Raw genomic sequence first — 22,874 nt, forward strand, 5'->3', positions numbered from 1 at the left:
GTTTGTGCTGCTATCGTTTTTCAGATATTAAAGATTATTTTTTAGGTCATTCAGAGGTCATCATCCCCCCAGCTTGCTCCAAAATGAACCAGACTTGTCTACTTTTTTAGTGCTTCGTTTGTGCTGATTTGTGCCGTTAAAATTTTCGTTTGTGCTGCTATAGTTTTTCAGATATTACAAGTTTTATTTTTGGGCGATGACGTCATCATCCCCCCAGCTTGCTCCAAAATGAACCAGACTTGTCTACTTTTTTAGTGCTTCGTTTGTGCTGATTTGTGCCGTTAAAATTTTCGTTTGTGCTGCTATAGTTTTTCAGATATTACAAGTTTTATTTTTGGGCGATGACGTCATCATCCCCCCAGCTTGCTCCAAAATGAACCAGACTTGTCTACTTTTTTAGTGCTTCGTTTGTGCTGATTTGTGCCGTTAAAATTTTCGTTTGTGCTGCTATAGTTTTTCAGATATTACAAGTTTTATTTTTGGGCGATGACGTCATCATCCCCCCAGCTTGCTCCAAAATATACCAGACTTGTCTACTTTTTTAGTGCTTCGTTTGTGCTGATTTGTGCCGGTAAAATTTTCGTTTGTGCTGCTATAGTTTTTGAGATATTACAAATTTTATTTTTGGGCGATGACGTCATCATCCCCCCAGCTTGCTCCAAAATGAACCAGACTTGTCTACTTTTTTAGTGCTTCGTTTGTGCTGATTTGTGCCGTTAAAATTTTCGTTTGTGCTGCTATCGTTTTTCAGATATTACAAGTTTTATTTTGGGCGATGACGTCATCATCCCCCCAGCTTGCTCCAAAATGAACCAGACTTGTCTACTTTTTTAGTGCTTCGTTTGTGTTGATTTGTGCCGTTAAAATTTTCGTTTGTGCTGCTATAGTTTTTCAGATATTACAAGTTTTATTTTTGGGCGATGACGTCATCATCCCCCCAGCTTGCTCCAAAATATACCAGACTTGTCTACTTTTTTAGTGCTTCGTTTGTGCTGATTTGTGCCGGTAAAATTTTCGTTTGTGCTGCTATAGTTTTTGAGATATTACAAATTTTATTTTTGGGCGATGATGTCATCATCCCCCCAGTTTGCTCCAAAATATACCAGACTTGTCTACTTTTTTAGTGCTTCGTTTGTGCTGATTTGTGCCGGTAAAATTTTCGTTTGTGCTGCTATCGTTTTTCGGATATTAAAGATTATTTTTTAGGTCATTCAGAGGTCATCATCCCCCCAGCTTGCTCCAAAATGAACCAGACTTGTCTACTTTTTTAGTGCTTCGTTTGTGCTGATTTGTGCCGTTAAAATTTTCGTTTGTGCTGCTATCGTTTTTCAGATATTACAAGTTTTATTTACAGACGATCACATGACCCGAATTGAAGTCTGTGGTCTGCCACGTTTATAACGTCTTAATGTATATAATGTGTATAGAACTACTGTAATAACATCTGAGGATGTTCAACCTGTTATTGCTGGAAAATGTCTCTTTGAACTGACTTTGTGCCTTTGTGTGTACATTTGTTCAATAAAATTTGGTTAAATAAACGTAGAATGTGTATTTATGTTACTAATTTACATTTTTAATGAACTGTGCTTTATATTTACTTTGCCAATCACATTTCTGTCATAAGACAATAAATGAAACTGCTTCAAAGTTTATTTAGGAGCATGAAGCATTTAAAAAAAAAAAACATTCAGCACTCCCCACTAAGAACGACACAAAATAGCAGTCTTTCACAGCCATTTCACAAGACACACACATTGGATGACCTTTTCACAATTTTACCGTTTCAGTGGTATTTTTACAACCTTCAGATAAATCTGATTTCTAGACATGGTAAGTGCACTTGTAAAATACCGAGGTTTTAGCAAAAATAATGCAGTAAAATTCCAAGTTAACATGATTTAGCTAACATGGTATCGCTAACATTTTCAAAATTAAACAGGAAACACTTCATTTGTAAATGCACAAAAGACCCAAGTAAGCATGTAGATTGCTGGAGACTGATATGCTTTGTGTCTCCAGGAAGATTATATAGGCCAGAATTAATGTTTTGATCAGTGCTAATCATCGTTTTTTTTTTTTTTTAACTAGATGCCCCGAAAGCCATCAGTAGACAGGGATTCAATTTTTGCTGTTCTCTGCACTTCAAAAGAGGCCATAGTCAACAATGGCAAAATAGCCACTCCAGCTGCCACTGTCTGGACAGAGCTGAGTCAGCAGTTAGAAGGCAAGATGTCTGCAAAGGCCCTGTACACTTTTGTGAAGCTGAACAGACATAACATCTGGTCAGTTTTGGAATTTAGTGACCAGGAAAGTGATCCAGACAGTACTGTTGACATGGAGTCAGACTCAGGTTGCATTTCTCCTGAACAAAAAGATTGTCAAGCTTTTCAGCTGGAAGTGCCTTTTGAGGAATGGATTAAATTTATTCCAGAAAAAGTGCAATACAAAGACAAGTTTTCTCCATCTCAGAAAAGGGAATACACAGTTTTGAAACCTGGCACTTGGACTCATCTCATAAATAATTTATTGTGGAAGAAGATAAAAAACTCATGCACATTTGTGTTCCAAAGAGCCAAGGTTTATCCAACTGTCACCAATGCTTACATACAGATTAGAGGCTACTGTAAGGAGTGCAATGGCCATTTGGAAATGAAATGTGGCAGAGAGCCAGCAATTAATAGCCCAATGATGTTTCAGTGTGACATAAAAAATACAGACATCTCGCTGCACACTGGCCGTTCCAAGCGGTTCATGTCTGGAAACCTGCGTGAGCAGATTGCGAAAGAGCTGTGTGAGGGCAGGATGGAACCAGCTGTATGGAGGTCAGCAAAGGCAGCAGATCTAATGGATGTTGGAGATCCTGAGCCAAGCCACCTACCAAATTTGGCCACCCTGCGGAAAGCCAAACAAGAGAGAAAAGATCTGGAATTAGGGGACAAAGATCCTATTAGATCTTTGCAGTTACTAAAATATAGTGCACCTCACAGTGGTAGCATTCGAGACATTGGACTGGATAAGTTTTTCTGTCACTACTGGAGTCAAACTCAGCTGCATGTATATAAGACGTTGTCTAAAACAACTCACCCAGCAGTGTGTTTTGATGCAACTGGCTCAGTAGTGAGAAAACTGGTGAGACCAAATGGTACATCTGGCCATATCTTCCTTTATCAAGGTGTTCTGACAGCACACAACTGCTCCAGTGTCCCAGTGGTGCAAATGCTGTCAGAGAGACATGATGTTAATGCCATTGCAAATTGGTTAGCAGAATGGATTCGTGCAGGTGCAGCTGTTCCAAAGGAAGCTGTGAGTGATTTTTCTCTGGCCATTCTTGGAGCTCTGGTCAAGGCTTTCACTCCTCATCCTGATCTTAAGACCTACATTAATGAATGCTTCAATGTCTTACGTGGGAACCAGTCTGCAAAACTTCCCCCTTGTTTTGTCAGGGTTGATGTTGCACACTGCATCAAGATGATCTGCCAGTGGGATTGCCTGAAAAACAAAGCACATCGTGTCAAAGATTTCTTTGTCAGGTCATTAGCACAGCTTCTTCAGTCGCAATCCTTGGACCATGCAAAACACATCTTACGTGCTATCACTGTTGTTGCCCTCAGTGAGGCAGAGGGTGACGACAGTTCTGGAGTCCCTCTCGCATCAGAAAGGTGCAAGAAATACCTAAAAGCCCAAATTGCAGAGGACTCCATCATCACTCCAGGAGAAGATAGAGAGGAAATGAAAACAGTGGATCCATGTGATGAGATCCAGACTGACCTACGACAGTGGGTAACAGAAATATGCGAGGAGAGCAGGTCACTTGCTGCAGCTACGGGGATCGAGACAATATTCACTTCCTCCCTGAGATTATTCCCCACATAATACGGCTTGCAAGTTACTTACCTCTCTGGACAGGAATAATGGTCCCTCTCTTCCAAAGCACCAGCATCACAGCAAGCTCAGCCACTGCTGAAGCAGAGTTCAAAAATATAAAACATGGCCTTTTCAAACATGAAAACTTGCCTGTTCGAGTTGATCGCTTCATTGCTCGTCATCTGTCTTTCATTGAAGGAAATATGCGGATTTGCTCTGCAAAAGAAATGAAAGATGAGGCAACAGCGGCATCTGTGATAGTCACAGAAGCCAATCCAGCATCCATGACTACCCACAGTGCGGAAGGCAAGAAAAAAATGGATGTTCACCCTTTTGTGGAATGTGATGCTGCCACAAACATTCCTTCAGCAGATGATGAAGCGGTCGAAAACTGGAGAGGCCTAGTGGTTCCACCCAAAAAAAGGAAGAGGACTTCCTACCTCTCTCCTTGCGCTGAGTGGCTCCACGTAGATCCATCTTTTGGGGCCAAAAGAGTGAAGGTGGGATTATTAAAAAATGGAAACCTTCATCAGCCTATTAGACTTGGCAAATCAATGATCTCTGTGTTGAACACCTGCACATTTGATGCGTTTTGTCAGGCTTTATGTTGTGCTTTCTGTGACAGCTCTGCATTTCAAAATGCTGTTAGGAGAGATGGTGACAACCCAGTCTTGCAGCTGGTGAAAGCTGTCGTCACAGATGGGGTCGCCAAACAGACATACTCACAGAGGGCAGAGCTGCTTAGTACAATGTTTGAAGCAGTCCAGTTGAGGTCCGGTGCCCTCCAAGTTGATGCACAGTGCAACATCTCTACTGTCATTGCAAAAACAATGAGAAATGTATCCAGTGTGTATCTCACAAAACACTGCTCTTCACAGTACTGTTACCTCAGCAAAGGAATGACAAGGGAAGTGCCACTTGTTTCTCCTGACCTTTCTGTTCTGAGGAATTCTGGTGTGGCTCAGCTTGACACTGCTGTGGAAGAAGGACTCCGGCTGCCCCAGTCTCCCTGCCTCAGGCCAATCCTGGAGCATTCTCAGTGTCCAGCAGAACTGAAAACAGCAAACAGAACCTCAGGAAAAGTGCTCTGTGCAGGGACAGTTACTCACAGCTACAGCATTGAAGAAGTAACATGGATTGACACAGACCCTGCAAACCAAACCGAATTTTGCTTGAGTGAATTTCCCTCCAGTATGGTTCTCCAAGGAAAGACATTCACTCTGAGAGCTATCATTGCATTTCAGGGAAGCTTGACCAAGGATGGTCTGGGGCACTACACTGCATACTGCAGGAGAGCTTCCTGTGTGTGGGAGAAGTATGATGACTTGACCAGTGGAGTCACAGCAGCATCTGAGAAGGAAAAGCTACAAGCACATGCTGTGCTATACACTGTAAATTGAGCATTGTTCAAAATTGGCCCTGTTTAAGCCATTAATCAAGGTGCTATTGCTGCCAGGTTGCTTTGACCCTGTTAATTGCCACTTGTGGCTATACTGTTATTCATTATGTGGTTTATTATAGTTACATGTGTTCAATATGGCTATTTTTTTGGCTATTTAAAATATTCCACATATGGAAGTTCTTATTTCTCACCTTCACTTCAACACAAGCTACCTTGTGCACTGATGTACTTTAAAATAAGTCTCTCATTCAGTTTACCTCAACGAGAGACTATATTCCGGAGAACCTGATGAGTTTTACTCAACATTCGTTAGTTTAATTTGATATCTACAGCAGTATTTATCATTTCAGAGGTTGTAATTTCCACAAATATCCGGTTAGCTTCTTGTTGTCTTTGTGATTTGGTATCTCGGAGGGTTTTGAGACCGAATGATTTAAAATGTGAGAATTGCGTTTGTTTTAGGTTGTATGTAGTTAGTGAGACTGAAAGGGATTTGTGAATATTTGTTACACTTGATAGTGAGATAAAGGATTCTCTACTGTGATTGGAGGGATTTATTTTTATAACAGTATTTGTATATGGTTCGGTTTTTGTGTTTTTTGGTTCCATGAATGTGCCAGTGGGAAGAATGATGGACTCTCCAAGCCATCAAGGTTCTGATATTTACTTTTTTGATGGAAACTTTTTTTTATCAGTACATTCAAATTTTCACATAAAGTTGATTTTCCAAATCAAAAGTCTTTTTTCAGTCTTTTCTTTTTCAGTCTATTATATATTGGATTTTCAAACACAGTCATCTTCTTCTGTATCCTCTTCGAAGTCATGGTTCTTTTTTCTCTCAGTCAATTAACTATATTGATCATGCGCTGACCTCATGGCAGGCCGTGGAACATCAATTAACAACACGTGGCTTCTGGCTGCTTTGACGTGCTCTTGTACTTCGTCGTGGCAAAAACAACGCCAATAGAGTTTATGTTTCTATATTTACAAAAAGCAAATGTCCACACTCATAACTAGGAATGGATATATGAAACCAATTTATTTACCGTCTGGAGTTCACCGATATCAACAAAGAGCAAGGTCTTCCCAACAGTCCACGCCACAATACACCTCCCCTATGCGTCACACCTGTGTCAATTAGTGTGGCCTTCAAATAAGCGGGTATCTAGGTCACAGCACCACTCATTGGTTGCTGATTAAAATGGCTCCAACAGAATATATATAATTTAATAAAACTCCATATAGAAAAACCAGGCTCCCGAAGAAACAATATAGGCATTTATAAATCACTTAACCGGTAATGTCAGTTTTTATGCAGAAAAAAAAATTAGAGACTTACGTTTCATTCCTTCTTGTATTGGTAACATCCGACAACTTCACTTTGTCGCTGATTTAATAACAGATAAGTAGTACAACATTCTGTAGGAAGCGCAGAACGCTGCCGCTGTTGACAGCCACGGACGGTGGTGTTGATGTCTATGGCGCAGACCACAGACGTCATCAATTCGGGTCGTGATCGTCTGTAAATAAAACTTATAATATCTGAAAAACTATAGCAGCACAAACGAAAATTTTAACGGCACAAATCAGCACAAACGAAGCACTAAAAAAGTAGACAAGTCTGGTATATTTTGGAGCAAGCTGGGGGGATGATGACGTCATCGCCCAAAAATAAAACTTGTAATATCTGAAAAACGATAGCAGCACAAACGAAAATTTTAACGGCACAAATCAGCACAAACGAAGCACTAAAAAAGTAGACAAGTCTGGTTCATTTTGGAGCAAGCTGGGGGGATGATGACCTCTGAATGACCTAAAACATAATCTTTAATATCCGAAAAACGATAGCAGCACAAACGAAAATTTTACCGGCACAAATCAGCACAAACGAAGCACTAAAAAAGTAGACAAGTCTGGTATATTTTGGAGCAAACTGGGGGGATGATGACATCATCGCCCAAAAATAAAATTTGTAATATCTCAAAAACTATAGCAGCACAAACGAAAATTTTACTGGCACAAATCAGCACAAACGAAGCACTAAAAAAGTAGACAAGTCCGGTATATTTTGGAGCAAGCTGGGGGGGATGATGACGTCATCGCCCAAAAATAAAATTTGTAATATCTGAAAAACTATAGCAGCACAAACGAAAATTTTAACGGCACAAATCAGCACAAACGAAGCACTAAAAAAGTAGACAAGTCTGGTTCATTTTGGAGCAAGCTGGGGGGATGATGACCTCTGAATGACCTAAAAAATAATCTTTAATATCTGAAAAACGATAGCAGCACAAACGAAAATTTTAACGGCACAAATCAGCACAAACGAAGCACTAACCACTCAGCCTGTTTGCTTGGATTTTTTCTGTGGGTGGGGGGTCAGCTTCACTGAGCTCGCGTCAGGCGCACAGGCGTCAAAGTACGCGCGCGTGTGACACGTTCAGTTGATAGCTGCGCACGCTTTTTGACACGATTCTGACGCCATAGTGCGTGTGCGTGTGCGTGCGTGCGTGCGTGCGTGCGTGTGTATATATCTATATATACATACCTAGGGTCGGAGGCAAAGATTTTCTTGTTTTTATTTCAATGTTTTAATGTTGTGAAGCACTTTGTGGTACGATTTCACGGAGGAAAAGTGCTATACAAATAAAGATTGATTGATTGATTGATTGATATAGAAACTTATTAATGATCTTTTTGTCTTTTACTGGCAAGTTTTAGATAAAATATATCAAATTTAGTAAAATCTCTTTTGATCCTTTTCTTATGGGTTGGAAACAGTAAAAGTGATGCTGATCCAGAGATTCAACAAGAACATGAAGAACTTCACTTCATCTGTTGCTCTGCAGGACTGATGAGAAAACCTCAGGGATTCAAAGCTTCACTTCGCATGTTTTCATTTGTGTTACTACAAGTTGATGACTCAATAAATTGATGTCACAATAATTCAGCTGTCATATAAATGTACAAACTTGTCTATGTTAGCACACAGAGAAATATCAGAGAGGAAAAAATATTTATACAATAATTATTTTTGTAATTGATTTTCTAATTTGAATCCTCCTTTAACTCCACACAGAAACAATATGTTGATATTAAAATGACTTCATATATAATTGTTGATCTTTTCTTCTTCTACACAGCATAGTTGTTTCATATGTACAGGCCTGGATGATGCCATGATCCTCTCATAAATCACATTTAACTCCATGAATAACAGCAGTAGGTAGAAATAAGTCAAAACAAATAAAATCATTCCATTGACAGTGACGTCAACATCTTGTTTCTCTCCTTGTGGCTCATGATGCTTGAATTTCAACCACTGCGTTGACATAGTCTGCTTCTTCTGTGTCCTGTGGAAATGAAACAGCACAGAGAGTGTTGGAGCTCAAACAATTTGAGGACAAATATTCAAGTCAGCATGTGACTTTGTGCTTTTACACAACAGCTGCAACACTTTGACTCACTTGTGTTCCAGTGTGACAGAGACTGACAGTGAAAACATGAAGGAAGTTAGAAAGAAGAAGAAAGTGTGTGAATCTGCACCCAGACAGCAGGAGGCAGTCAGCTGCTCTGCTGCTGTTTTATTCTCATGTTTATTCACCACATCAATGTTTCCTCTGCTGCTTGGAAATGAGAAAAAAATCATAGAAGATGATTTGATTTCTTGTGGTCTGATTCAGAGAAACACGTTAGAGACTCTGACATCTCACCATCACTGTCTCTGATGATTTGTCCTCTGATATCTTTGACTCATCAAACTCAACGTTTCACACCAGCAGCTGTTTTAAGGTGGATTTTCTCTTTCCTCTTTCAGTGGAACCACAATCAAACTCTGCTAACTTACCTTGTCTGCCTCGTTGCAGCATCTTGATGTGAAGCAGCTGAAAGAAGAAGAGAAGAGAGAAATAAATGCTGACACATTTAAAGACTGACTGTCAAAGGTCCACAGCTGCAGAGTTTAGCACAAAAGTTTGTGTCACCACTCAAAAATGATGAATGTGCTGTAGAGCGTCACGATTCCCAGGATCTTCACTGTGATGTAGACAACAGCCCCAAAGTGTTGGTGATCTGGAACAAGACAGCACAGTCACCTTCTCCTAGTGGGAATGTTTTGCTTCAAATCATTATTACATTTATTCCTGCTGTTTGCAAACTTTTTAAGTTTGAACTGAGTTCCTGATGAAACTTGTACATTTTGAAGCTCAGTCTTCACCACTTTATTCTTCATGACAAATTAGAAATGTGTAAAACTGAACATCAAGAGTCAGAATAACTCAGATGAAATGTTTTCAGTTCCCTCTCAGAATTATTAAAATAAAACTCTTGAAGTTTGTTCTTCTGCAATTCTTCTCTTAAAGGTCACATTAAAGTGTATTTAAACAGCAGTCAGTGTTTTACAATCAAATAAACACAAATCTAAAGATGATCAGAAAGAAGAACGACTGAAATATTCAGTTCAGTTCAACATTTACCTTCACTCTTCAAATGAATCCATGATGAGCTCTGATTACCAAGAATATTTGTTGCGTTGCAGTAATAACTTTCTGTCATGTTGGTCATCTTGTGTCTGTAAAAGTGTCCTTCAGCTACTTGGATCATGGATCCATCTTCAGTTTTTAAGAACCAGGAGAAGCTGCTGACAGGAGGATTGGCTCTGCTGGAGCAGGTCAGGTTCACCCAGCTACCTGCTGACACCAAACCTGATGGACTGATGGATGCTGAGGTTTCTTTGGGGGCATCTGAGGAAAACGGGACAAAAATGTACAACATGAAAGATGAATCAGAGACTTGAAAACAGAAGAAATAAATCATGATGAGCAGACAGGATCACTTACATGTAACACTGAGAGTCTGTTGTGTCTCTTTGGTCTTTCCATATTTTCCTTCACCCACAGGATATGTAGCAGAACAGCTGATGTTGAATCCATTATGTGAGTCTGACAGAGTGATGCTCTGCTGGATTTTACTTGTTAAGGTTCCATCTGTGTTTTTCTCTATTTGGCTGTGAGAGTTTTGTTGGAGGTTCCAGGTGAGTTGAGGAGGGGAGTGTGGACAGGGAGTGGAAGCTGAGCAACTGATAGTGACAGACTTCTTCTCCTTCACTTCACCTGAGATGATGATTCTGGGACTCCACGGAGAATCTGTGGATTCACATCAAACACACGTTTTACACTGAAAGTACACTAAATCTCCTGAACACACATGGATGCAGTCACTCAACTACAATAAACTTGATGTAGATTTTGTCCTTCACTGATGATGATCAATGTGAAGCAGTGAAAAGTGTCCACAGTGAATTCAGCTGCTGACATGTTTCCAGTGTTACAGTTGCAGCAGTGCAGACAGCAGGAGACACAACAGAAAGATACTTTGATGGATCCTGTCAGTTTCTCAGCACGATTCAACTGGAACAACTTTTCAATCCAACACTTTGTCTTCACACATGCTTTCTTCAACTCTGGACTCTGACTGATTCTGTTCATCTTCCTGCTCTACATGTTGGATTCACACTGAAGGTTACATTCATGGACTTCACTGTTTCACAACAAAACTACAACTCATTTCACTTTTTATTCTCTACTATAATATTACAGACTCATAAAAACTAAACTCTCTTACCTGTGACTGTTATCTGAAGAGGATCAGCACAAGCTGTTGCCTTGAAAGGTCCGTTCTCAATTCTGAAGAAGTATTTGTTTGTTGTACTGTTGTCCAAATCAGAGAACAGAGTGGTGCAGTTTTGTTCTCTCAGGTTTCCAATCATTTTCATTTTGTAGCTGTTAACTGACGACTGACTACTGTTGAAAATTACATTGTCTGGTTTGTCAGAAAAATGTGAGTCACTTTTAATCCAGACTCCGTAGATGTCTCTGCTGCTGTCAAACTGTGTTCCTTCTTTAGCTCTAAAGTTACAGGGGATTAACAAACAAGATCCACTCAGTGCTTCCATCTCCTTTGGTGCAGTGATGAAGAGATCTGCTGTGTTAACTCCACAATCAGCTGAAACATCTGTAAAACCAAAGTGATGATGAACATGATGTGGAACAAAATGTGTGTGAAGAGAAAGATTGAGAAACATCAAGTACAGTTCAGCAACATGTTTGTCCTGTGAACAATCTCACATCAAATACTGTTAATGATTTGATTCTCCAGATAAAAGTCAACAAACAGCTCACCTGAAAGAAAGAAGACACTCAGTAACATGTTGACTGTCACCGCGTTCACACACAGAGCTGCCATCAAACTCATCTCTGGACTGGAACTAAATAATAAAATGTAGATTTTGGTTTGAATTTTACTGTTTAAATAAATAACACTTTGAATGAAGTATTAATGTTTTTACAATCAACCTCAAATTTACACAAGGAACTGTGAACAACCAGATTTTAAAGTTTTAGAAGTTGAGATCAAATCATTCAATCAACAATAATCCAGCATTAATTTATGATATTATAATTAAAATATTGCTGATGTAGCATCTCATTTTTTGAGGCTCATTTCACATTAAAAAATGATACTAAAGAATTAACAAAGACAAAATGCAAAATGTTTTAATTCATGAAAGTTGAAAAACTGAGACAAGTCTGAGTTCAAAAATAAAATCAACCAAAAATCAGTAACATTTTTCTTACCAATCAATCAATCTGCAGCTCAAACACAGAAACTTGACTTTTAAACTCCGTTAATCAGTGAATCTCTGTTGATGAGCAGCAGGTCAAATGAACAACTTCCCTGTTTGTTTGTTCTAATGTTAAAACTCAGTGACCTGATGTTTAAAGACGTCTTCATAACTTCCTGCTCAAACGCTGTGAAAGAGGAATTCACCTTTTTAGGGCATCTTCAGCTCATCAGGGTGTGACTGACTGATTTATTGTTCAGATGATTTGATCTGTCGTCTGCTGTCAGAACGTTGAGTCCAGTAAACAGGGAGGCTCCAGTCACTGTGAGGATCCTGCAGAAGCAACTGACCAACTTCCTCTGTTCACTTCACGCTCTCAGCTGTTTCTCAGCACTTTGTTGATGAATTTATAAATTCACATTAACCACTTCTCTCTGACACCCTGACTGCAGTTCATCAGATATCACACATACTGTAGGTTTATATGTAACACATTTGTAGTGTGAAAACCACATTAAAATTTGAGCACATTGCTGACTCACTGATCACTGAGGAACCATGAAGTTACCTTGTTTACTTAAATCAGGACTTCATCTCATCCACACCTCTAATTACCTCCAGACCTACTGATACCCTGATAACCCATCCAGCAGTTCTCTCAACAACGGACTGTTTGTTTGTTTGTTTTTTTACAACTAAGTTCTACTTCAGTAAGTTAGGTAGGAAGTCATTCCCTTCAGCTGCTCCAACAACAAAAGGAGGTTGTTTCTGTATTCAGCATCCATTCCAGACACAACAAACTCTGAGCCTCCCACACTTCCATCATCCTCACCTGAGCCTCCACCTGCAGGGCCTCAGCCAGCATCAGTAGCTCCCTCTAATGGTTCCAGGTTGTATTACCATTAATGCCTGCTTCCTCTGTGTCTGGCCTCTCTCATGTCATCACATCAGTTCTTTCATCTCTGTGTTTCAAGGCTTCACGAAATCCACATTCACATCCATGCTTCCTTCCATCATCCATTCCTCCACCCTTCCTTCAGCTGTAAAAGTAACAAGGCTCCTGCTCCTTCGGGTTCTGCTCCAGTTTCCTCTACAGCAGTCCAAGTTCTCCATCCACCAACCCAACAGGAACCACCTCAGGTTGACCAAGACCCATCTGCTCAGCGGCTTCCTTCATCTTCATTTGGTACTGGTCTATCCATCTTCTTCATCATTACATTATAAATATCATCCTTTCATCATCATCAATTCTTCTTTTCTCTTTTCCACTCAACCACACGCTTTCATGCACTCAAACAAAACATAGCCTGAATGAACACAGACAGCATGTGCAGAGCCATCATTCTCAACTACATCAGACCTCACATATGTGTCAGTTATCAATAAAAATTATTTTTAGTGTGTCATGGTTTCTCTTAGATGTACCGAGGTTGAATAACACGTCCGGTGTCACTGTTTCCATCCATTCTCTATACACCGCTTTATCCTCACTAGGGTCAGGGGGGTGCTGGAGCCTATCCCAGCTGACTCGGGCGAAGGCAGGGGACACGCTGGACAGGTCACTAGTCTGTCACAGGGCTACATATACAGACAAACAATTCAATTCAATTCAATTCAATTTTATTTATATAGCGTTAATTACAGTCAAATCGTCACAAGATGCTTTACGGAACCCATATGCCTGACCCCCAGAGCAAGCCCAAAGGCGACAGTGGCAAGGAAAACACCCTTTTAACAGGGAAGAAACCTCGAGCAGAACCCGGCTCTATATAGGGGGACCCATCTGCCTGCTGGCCGGGCGGGTTGAGAAGGACAGAGGAGGGCAAGGGGGAGGGATGGGAGAAGAGGGAGGGGTGGGACAATCACAACAATCACACTCACATTCACACCTACGGACAATTTAGAGTAACCAATTAACCTCAGCATATTTTTGGACTGTGGGAGGAAGCCGGAGTACCCGGAGAAAACCCACGCATGCACAGGGAAAACATGCAAACTCCATGCAGAAAGATCCCAGGCCCAGGCCGGGATTTGAACTGGGATCTTCTTGCTGCAAGGCAAAAGTGCTACCCACTACTGCACTGTGCAGCCCCTGTCACTGTTTCTTTTAATATAATTTTATTATAAAAACACAGCATCTGAACAGGCCCCACGGTTTGCCTATGGAGGTTCACAGCCAATACGAACATCTCCCAGAATGATGGGCTAGTGCAGGGCCAGCCCAAGCCTTCAGTGGGCCCTAAGCGAAATTTACCTTGGGGGCCCCCCACAAACGACTTCAGTGCAAATTCTGAATATATGTCAATAGTGTTTCCCCTTGGTTGAAATGGCTGTGAGGTGGTGGGTTGCGCTGGAGGCGCGAAGCAAACAGGGGGGTCCGGGGGCATGCCCCCCTGAAAAATTTTGAAAATCAAGATGCAAAATGGGGCATTCTGGCACAATTTGGAGCACATTTTGTTGTATTTGTAGCCATTTCCAAAAACTAAATTAAATAAAATTTTCACGTTTCTTTTCTAAAAATTAGTGATAGGAAGAAAATATGACAAATATAAACCCACTTGTCCTTGCGATCAAAACATGTCAACTAGTCCAGTCTATTATATTCTGGTCAGATTTCCACAAGCCATTCCAAAATGCCACATCAGTTCCTATTACAAATTTGAAAAAGATGACAAAGGACTTGAATCTGGAATCAAGTGGTGACTTTTACTTTTTTTCTAAAAACAACTACATGCTCGGTACCAAATTCCCACTTCATTTTTATTTATAATAAAAAGGTTATGTCATGACCTTCATTTTACTTAAAAATGTGAAAGAAAACTTCAACTCTGGGTTAACAACTGGTTTTCTGAAGGAGTTAGTTCTGTTTTCAAAACTGTTACCTTTTTGAACACAGAACTAGAATTTGAAGACAGAATTTGTTTTGCCATTGAATGATATAATTTCGGGCACTCTATAAATCATTTTATCAAAAGAAACTAGGGACTTTATATTCCGTTGAAATCATTTGTCTTGTTCATAAGAACGGGTTTTGTCGTGCCTAAATGTTTTAACGGGAGCCATTTTTGCAGTCACTGTCAATTCGTATCACTGGTCAAGTAGTGATGGGTAGACTAACTGGTGCCACGAGTGGATTAAGAAATGTACTGCAGCCAATGAACAATAAAGTTTTAAACAATTTGTGATGAATGAGCTTGACTGAAGGTAATGCAACTATTTTTTTAAACTGTATGTCTAAAAATAAATACAAATAGACTTGAAAGTGTTTTTGTTTGATAGAGAAAGTAGGCCTACATGTGATAAATTGAATGTTATATTATCATTAAAATGTAGGCTTAAATGCTTTGTGCCTGTTGTGACCACAGTCAATGTCAAGTGTTGTTTATAATTTTCTCAATAAACCCAGTTGTGTTCCCATGCAGGAAATCATGCTTGTAGTAATTTTTAAGCCCCAAAATTAAAATTCATAGCATGTATTTCAGTAGTTTTTATGCTTTTATTATACAGCAAATGCTTCTTTACTTTCACTTCACTGAATTACTTTTATATTTATTGGGGTAAATTTTTGACCCAATTTACTTTTACTCAAGTAATGTAATCAAGTTCTTTGATCATTACTGACCATGTTGATGTTGGAAGTTCATTTAGATGTTTTTTGTAAAAGTTTCCTTTATCTTTTAACAGAAATTACCTGTAAGGTTGCTTAGCTTACTTTTTATTACAAATGATTGTAAAACAGAGTATAAAAGTACAGATTGGCATGCCAGAAAAACATATTTTCATATTTGAAAAGGCACATGACATGTTTTTATGATTTTATAACATACATAAAAAAACAAGTTCTCTAGAACACTAAAATCTTTGCTTTCTTTTTGCTTTTTCTGCTCTTTCTCTTTTCATCTGTGTGTAATAATGAACCCGCAAATGTGAGTCGTGCTGTGTACGTTAAAGCCGTGTATAGAGAACAGAAGGATGGATATTGGTTGTTTGTTGGACAAATATTACCCGCTGTGGTAATCACATCTGAAAGTGGTTTATACCGGCGGATTCGTGAGAATTTAAGCTTTCCATCGGTGTATAATGTTTCTATCATCGAGTTGGCAGTGTCGTTCTATTTCGAAAAATGCTTATGTAAATATCAAAACGGCCCACCCGCGGGCCGCTGAACCTTAACGGGTTTTAATTTCTCGGTTTTAATGTTTAGAGTCGAGGATTTAGATCATTTTGGGTTAAGTGAAGGGATTTGTTATATATTAAAGATTAGAAAATGTAATTGCAATGACCAAATATCCAACCGGAGGAGAAAAAGGCACCGTGGCAAACAAGACTCAGACTGAGCCCTTAACTTGCGATGCTCACAACGTTTATCAAAACAAAAAAGTCATACAACCTACCTTTATCCTTGTTTTTCTTTTCCTGCTCCTCCAACCATTTTCTCTTTCTTTTTTGTGCCCCTGAGAGGTACATTTTCTTGGACAGCAACATTTCTGTTTGCTTCTGTCCGCCATTGAGCAATGACACTGTCACTCTAACTGTCACTGAACTTGCGCAGCCGCTAAGGTATTCTGCCGCAGGAGTAACTAGGTCCACTTATTGATACCATCGAAGGTTGACATACTTGGCAACCTAGCTGGCATTAGAAAATTATACCAAAATTATTGTTGTACAACCCGGAACAATGGTTATTCATTGTTTTGTTTTTTTTCTAAATTTTTTTACAATTACACTTGCTTTTTTATTAAGGACTCTGGGGGGCCCCTGGTGGTGGTGGGCCCTAAGCAACCGCTTAACTCGCTTATGTCTTGGGTTGGCTCTGGGCTCGTGGTCATTTTATACCCTTCTGGTGAAGGATATGAGCTCAATCTCTGAGACTTTGGTAAAAACAGGATGCACCCCTAAATCAACAAAACACAGTTTCTCTTCTAGGATAACAGAAGGCACTCACTGATATCGGTTCATGCATGGAAACCTAATGTAACATACTGTATGGCTTCCCTTCAATGACAGGTCCCATGTCACTTTACGATCTGCCAGGCACAGAAGCCACTTTAACATAAACATTCCCAAACCAAAACAGAAACACACATCTCAGGTCAGAGACTACCTACTTACATAGGAACAAAGGAAATGTATGTTTTCCCACAAGTTACTGGTCAGACACTACAATAGACAAAACAGTTTCCATTCTACTAACTTATTAAGTAATACATGTCTCAGATCAGATACTACAAGTGGAATCGTTTAGCTTCAGTTTGTTTTGGAATTTCAGTTTAGGTGATCTGTGTATTCGATGACAACCATCAACTTATCAAGTTAATATGGGTTGTTCAGAAGAGTTGCTCAGGAAAACATCCTGAGACTTACTCCCCACAGGACCAAAGGTCAGACAGCTGGTCTTGCTTTTCCACAAACAAATACTTTTACATTTCCCAGAACGTCTTCATCAAAGGTGGAAAGCTCACAGACTGTCCCCTAAGGTTGAGTCCAACCCTCCATTTAAAAGGTTGACCCAGCATAAACCCGATCACTGCATCGTGCACCGTACTTGTCTCTTGAGGTCTCATTTCTAATATTACACAGATAACTTTTAAAAATTTTACAGGTACAGAATCTCTTCAAACTCAGACATGGAAGATTGCAAAATTTCAACATTTACACTTACCAGTGTCATTGCTCTGTTGAGATGCTATTTTGTGATGGTAATTTGTTCAGGAAAGTCTACGATGTTGAGAGAAGGCTGAGGAGACAAACACACAGACACTCTGGACACTCAGATGGCTTTGGTTGAGAATAAGGTTTACTGACATCAGGAGAAATGATACAACAAAGAAGCACATTAATGTGAGCAACGCCAGCATCACTTCTGAGGATTGTCTCTGATCTTCGGGTATACAAGTTGGGAGAAGGTCAGCTTTAGACTACAGCCTGATATGGAGACAACTCGTTGTGTTAAATATAAACCTCGAGTATGTGTGATATCTAATGAACTACAGTCAGTGTGGCAAAGAGGTGTGGTTGGTGTGAATTTATAAATTCATCAACAAAGTGCTGATAAAAAAAAAAAAAAACAAAAAACCCAAAGTGCTGAGAAACAGCTGAGAGCGTGAAGTGAACAGAGGAAGTTGGTCAGTTGCTTCTGCAGGATCCTCACAGTGACTGGAGCCTCCCTGTTTACTGGACTCAACGTTCTGACAGCAGATGACAGATCAAATCATCTGTACAAAAAATCAGTCAGTCACACCATGATGAGCTGAAGATGCCCTAAAAAGGTGAATTCCTCTTTCACAGAGTTTGAGCAGGAAGCTATGAAGACGTCTTTAAACATCAGGTCACTGAGTTTTAACATTAGAACAAACAAACAGGGAAGTTGTTCATTTGACCTGCTGCTCATCAACGGAGATTCACTGATTAACGGAGTTGAAAAGTCAAGTTTCTGTGTTTGAGCTGCAGATTGATTTGGTAAGAAAAATGTTACTGATTTTTGTATTTGATTTCTAACGGTAAGATTTTTGTTACTTTTTTAAATTTTCATGAATTCTCCTTTAAACATTTTGCATTTTATCTCTGTTCATTTTTTTGCGATTATTTTTTATTGTAAAATGATCCTCAAAGAAATGAGAGGATGCATAAAAAAAAACCAACTTATTTTTTGATTTTATTAGACAGGTTTAGTTGAGAGGAAAGTAGGGAGAAGAATGAGGGGGAGACTTGCAGTAAAGGGCTGTGAGCTGGAATTGAAGCCACATCATGAGGAACTAGAGCCCCTGTTCATGGGTCACCTGTCAACCAGATGAGCTATCTGGGTCCCCAGAAAAAAAGTTTTAAAGTATAATATCATAAATTAATGCTGGATTATTGTTGCTTCAATGATTTGATCTCAACTTCTAAAACTTTAAAATCTGGTTGTTCACAGTTCCTTGTGTAAATTTGAGGTTGATTGTAAAAACATTAATACTTCATTCAAAGTGTTATTTATTTAAATATCAAAATTCAAACCAAAATCTACATTTTATTTTTATGTTCCAGTCCAGAGATGAGTTTGACGGCAGCTCTGTGTGTGAACGTGGTGACAGTCAACATGTTACTGAGTGTCTTCTTTCTTTCAGGTGAGCTGTTTGTTGACTTTTATCTGGAGAATCAAATCATTAACAGTATTTGATGTGAGATTGTTCGCAGGACAAACATGTTGCTGAACTGTACTTGATGTTTCTCAATCTTTCTCTTCACACACATTTTGTTCCACATCATGTTCATCATCACTTTGGTTTTACAGATGTTTCAGCTGATTATGGAGATAAAACAGCAGCAGATCTCTTCATCACTGCACCAAAGGAGATGGAAGCACTGAGTGGATCTTGTTTGTTAATCCCCTGTAACTTTAGAGCTAAAGAAGGAACACAGTTTGACAGCAGCAGAGACATCTACGGAGTCTGGATTAAAAGTGACTCACATTTTGCTGACAAACCAGACAATGTAATTTTCAACAGTAGTCAGTCAGTTAACAGCTACAAAATGAAAATGATTGGAAACCTGAGAGAACAAAACTGCACCACTCTGTTCTCTGATTTGGACAACAGTACAACAAAGAAATACTTCTTCAGAATTGAGAACGGACCTTTCAAGGCAACAGCTTGTGCTAATCCTCTTCAGATAACAGTCAGAGGTAAGAGAGTTTAGTTTTTATGAGTCTGTAATATTATAGTAGAGAATAAAAAGTGAAATGAGTTGTTGTTTTGTTGTGAAGCAGTGAAGTCCATGAATGTAACCTTCAGTGTGAATCCAACATGTAGAGCAGGAAGATGAACAGAATCAGTCAGAGTCCAGAGTTGAAGAAAGCATGTGTGAAGACAAAGTGTTGGATTGAAAAGTTGTTCCAGTTGAATCGTGCTGAGAAACTGACAGGATCCATCAAAGTATCTTTCTGTTGTGTCTCCTGCTGTCTGCACTGCTGCAACTGTAACACTGGAAACATGTCAGCAGCTGAATTCACTGTGGACACTTTTCACTGCTTCACATTGATCATCATCAGTGAAGGACAAAGTCTACATCAAGTTTATTGTAGTTGAGTGACTGCATCCATGTGTGTTCAGGAGATTTAGTGTATTTTCAGTGTAAAACGTGTGTTTGATGTGAACCCACAGATTTTCCGTGGAGTCCCAGAATCAACATCTCAGGTGAAGTGAAGGAGAAGAAGTCTGTCACTATCAGCTGCTCAGCTTCCACTCCCTGTCCACACTCCCCTCCTCAACTCACCTGGAACCTCCAACAAAACTCTCACAGCCAAATAGAGAAAAACACAGATGGAACCTTTACAAGTAAAATCCAGCAGAGCATCACTCTGTCAGACTCACATAATGGATTCAACATCAGCTGCTCTGCCACATATCCTGTGGGTGAAGGAAAACATGGAAAGACCAAAGAGACACAACTGACTCTCAATGTTACATGTAGGCAATCCTGTCTGCTCATCATGATTTATTTCTTCTGTTTTCAAGGCTCTGATTCAGCTTTCATGTTGTACATTTGTGTCAAATTTTCCTCAGATGCCCCCAAAGAAACCTCAGCATCCATCAGTCCATCAGGTTTGGTGTCAGCAGGTAGCTGGGTGAACCTGACCTGCTCCAGCAGAGCCAATCCTCCTGTCAGCAGCTTCTCCTGGTTCTTAAAAACTGAAGATGGATCCATGAGCCAAGTAGCTGAAGGACACTTTTACAGACACAAGATGACCAACATGACAGAAAATTATTATTGCAACGCAACAAATATTCTTGGTAATCAGAGATCATCATGGATTCATTTGAAGAGTGAAGGTAAATGTTGAACTGAACTGAATCTCATCTGTTTTTCTTTATTCTTCTATTGTAATAATTTTCTTATTTTGTGTTGCTTTAATGCCCTGAGAATCATTTTTCCGGATGATTTTATACAGTAAACTCCGTTCAGCAACCTCAATTCTGTCCACATTTATTTACATTTAATCATTTGGTTTTTGTGCGTTTTCATTTTTTCTTGGTAACAGAAAGTTTTCCTCTTTCTACAATCCTGGCTGGTATTGTGAGTCCTGTCGTTGTTCTGATCTTTCTTCTTCTCTGTGTTTGGTAAGCACCATAAATTTAAGCGTCTGACTCAATATATTTTCCTGCAGTGAAGTTTTAGTTCAACATGTGTTATAGGTGATGGAATAATGGATATGTGATCTTCCAGTTTGTTTCACTTCTTCACATGACAGTTTCCATTCAGGCTACTTGATCCTTGATTTAACTTCAGCAAATGTTTGATCTTATTTTGTTTCTCCAACATCCACCAGTTGGATTTCAATCATGTTTTCCACTGATGAACATCCAATAATGTTCACTTCATATCATCCTTGCTTCTATGTGTCACAACTGGAAACACTGAATGAATGTTCTGACAGCTCTCTAATATCTTCCAGCTGCCTGAAGAGGAAAAACCCAACTCTACAACAGACTCAGGTGAGAAAACACACATTGGTTTAAGCTCCATGTTTTACTGGGAGTTTGAGATTCTAGTAAGATTTGTTAAAAGCATCTGCATGAAAAAGTACACAGGTATTTTTGAGGTTATGGAGAAGGTTAAATATCAGAAAGCAAACCAAATAATAATAAATTCACAATAGTCGCTGTTCTATAAATAAAATTTTGTGTTTTGCTGCATTTATTTTTCATTGAATTACAAAGAATGTCCTTCTGGAGAAAATATTTATGAAGTTACAGCAGTATAAAAAAACACCATACTTTATGATAACCTTACTAATAGTAAATAGTTTGATACAATGGATCATATATTATTTACAGTGTTTTTCTCTTATTGTTAAGATAGTACGTTATAATTTGCATTATATGGCTGAGTACTATTTTATTACAGACATTTTTCCACTAACATGTGATCCATTTACAGAAAACTGAAGTCCACACATCTGCCACATGCTGTTCAAACTCGTCCTAAAGCCCATTCAGTAAACATATGTAATTATTTAATACTGTGTGGAAGGATCAGCCTTAATATTTCCTGCGCAATACATTTCTCCAGAATCAAACAGGTGAGGAGGAAGAAATCCACTATGGAGACATCAAGTTCTCTGATCAGAGACCTGCACCTTCATCCGTCGGGGAACAGGACAGCGGAGAACAGCAGGAAACTGTGTACTCACAGATCCAAGTGTCCAAACCAGAAAGCAGCTCAGAGCAGACTGCTGAAGACCTCCAGGATCTCTATGCTGAAGTCAACAAGAAATGAGTTCTGTTTGGGGATCAAATACCTTCAGTTTGTTGCTTCAGCAAGATGTTAGTTTCTGTTAAAAGACAAGAGATGTTTACTGACCTGAGCTGAATGACAGGAAACCTGCAGTTCACAGTTTCATCATTTTCATGTCTGTTGTTGTGCTGCTGTAGTGTGATCAGTAATCTGGACATTTGTGCATCTGTCTGCACAAAAACTACCCAAAGCTGTAAACTGGGAGCTACAGTTGAAATGGCACAAATCTGCACCCACATTTCCAGCAGAGAACAGGATTTCATGTTGGTTCATGCAACTTTGTGAGAGTTTATTTGCTTTTCTGCTGCACATCCAGTTTATTCCTTTAATTCAAGTTACTGCAAAAATTAAGGAGTCGCTGTTTCTGCTCTTGAAGATGTTTATTCATTGCACTGTAATAAAAACCTCGGCGTACAATTTCTAAAAATACCTAATAATCTCAGTGGCATTTATTGGTCCAACATTTCACATATTGTGTTAACATCACCTGAAATCATACAGTTTAATCACAAACATTACAAAAGTGGTTTCATGAATGATGCATAGTAATCCTATGATGCCAGCCGATGATGCTCTTCTTGGCCGCCTCGTCTTCCCTCTCTCTGCTGCGGCGCTTGAAGATCCACTCCAGCACGTGGGCGTCTTCTCCGAAGCCGGGCCAGACGAAGGCGCCGCTCGCTGGGTCTTTTCTGAACCAGTTGACGTGGA

At 39.4% G+C, this 22,874-nt stretch overlaps 2 protein-coding genes and 1 long non-coding RNA gene across 7 annotated transcripts; 1 reads left to right on the forward strand and 2 right to left on the reverse strand.

The window, feature by feature from the left end:
• Nucleotides 1-841: 841 nt before the first annotated feature.
• Nucleotides 842-7,275, reverse strand: LOC127533768 (uncharacterized). 5 transcript variants are annotated; one of them, XR_007941539.1, is made up of 7 exons: nucleotides 6,609-7,275; nucleotides 4,800-4,919; nucleotides 3,898-4,680; nucleotides 3,590-3,771; nucleotides 3,407-3,492; nucleotides 3,088-3,222; nucleotides 842-2,895 (listed from the first exon to the last, which is right to left on the reverse strand). It is a non-coding gene; the product is annotated as an uncharacterized LOC127533768 (long non-coding RNA). The 5 variants fall into 5 exon arrangements; XR_007941537.1 differs by having other exon boundaries at nucleotides 3,898-4,344; nucleotides 4,594-4,919; XR_007941538.1 differs by having other exon boundaries at nucleotides 3,898-3,960; nucleotides 4,197-4,919.
• A 771-nt stretch (nucleotides 7,276-8,046) lies between these two features.
• LOC127533697 (sialic acid-binding Ig-like lectin 13) lies at nucleotides 8,047-11,529 on the reverse strand. The gene is made up of 7 exons (XM_051947398.1): nucleotides 11,449-11,529; nucleotides 10,892-11,281; nucleotides 10,108-10,413; nucleotides 9,745-10,011; nucleotides 9,253-9,340; nucleotides 9,117-9,153; nucleotides 8,047-8,622 (listed from the first exon to the last, which is right to left on the reverse strand). The coding sequence occupies exons 1-7, from the start codon at nucleotides 11,519-11,521 to the stop codon at nucleotides 8,569-8,571; spliced, it is 1,215 nt and encodes a 404-aa protein (XP_051803358.1). The 5' UTR covers nucleotides 11,522-11,529; the 3' UTR covers nucleotides 8,047-8,568.
• Nucleotides 11,530-18,922: 7,393 nt separating this feature from the next.
• Nucleotides 18,923-22,648, forward strand: LOC127533718 (sialic acid-binding Ig-like lectin 13). The gene is made up of 7 exons (XM_051947490.1): nucleotides 18,923-18,997; nucleotides 19,165-19,554; nucleotides 20,033-20,338; nucleotides 20,435-20,701; nucleotides 20,911-20,989; nucleotides 21,325-21,364; nucleotides 21,942-22,648. Exons 1-7 carry the CDS (start codon nucleotides 18,925-18,927, stop codon nucleotides 22,146-22,148), a joined length of 1,362 nt encoding a protein of 453 aa, XP_051803450.1. The 5' UTR covers nucleotides 18,923-18,924; the 3' UTR covers nucleotides 22,149-22,648.
• The last annotated feature ends 226 nt before the right edge of the window (nucleotides 22,649-22,874 follow it).

This window comes from Acanthochromis polyacanthus, chromosome 4 (assembly GCF_021347895.1).
Source record: "Acanthochromis polyacanthus isolate Apoly-LR-REF ecotype Palm Island chromosome 4, KAUST_Apoly_ChrSc, whole genome shotgun sequence".
NCBI classification, from domain to species: Eukaryota; Metazoa; Chordata; class Actinopteri; family Pomacentridae; genus Acanthochromis; species Acanthochromis polyacanthus.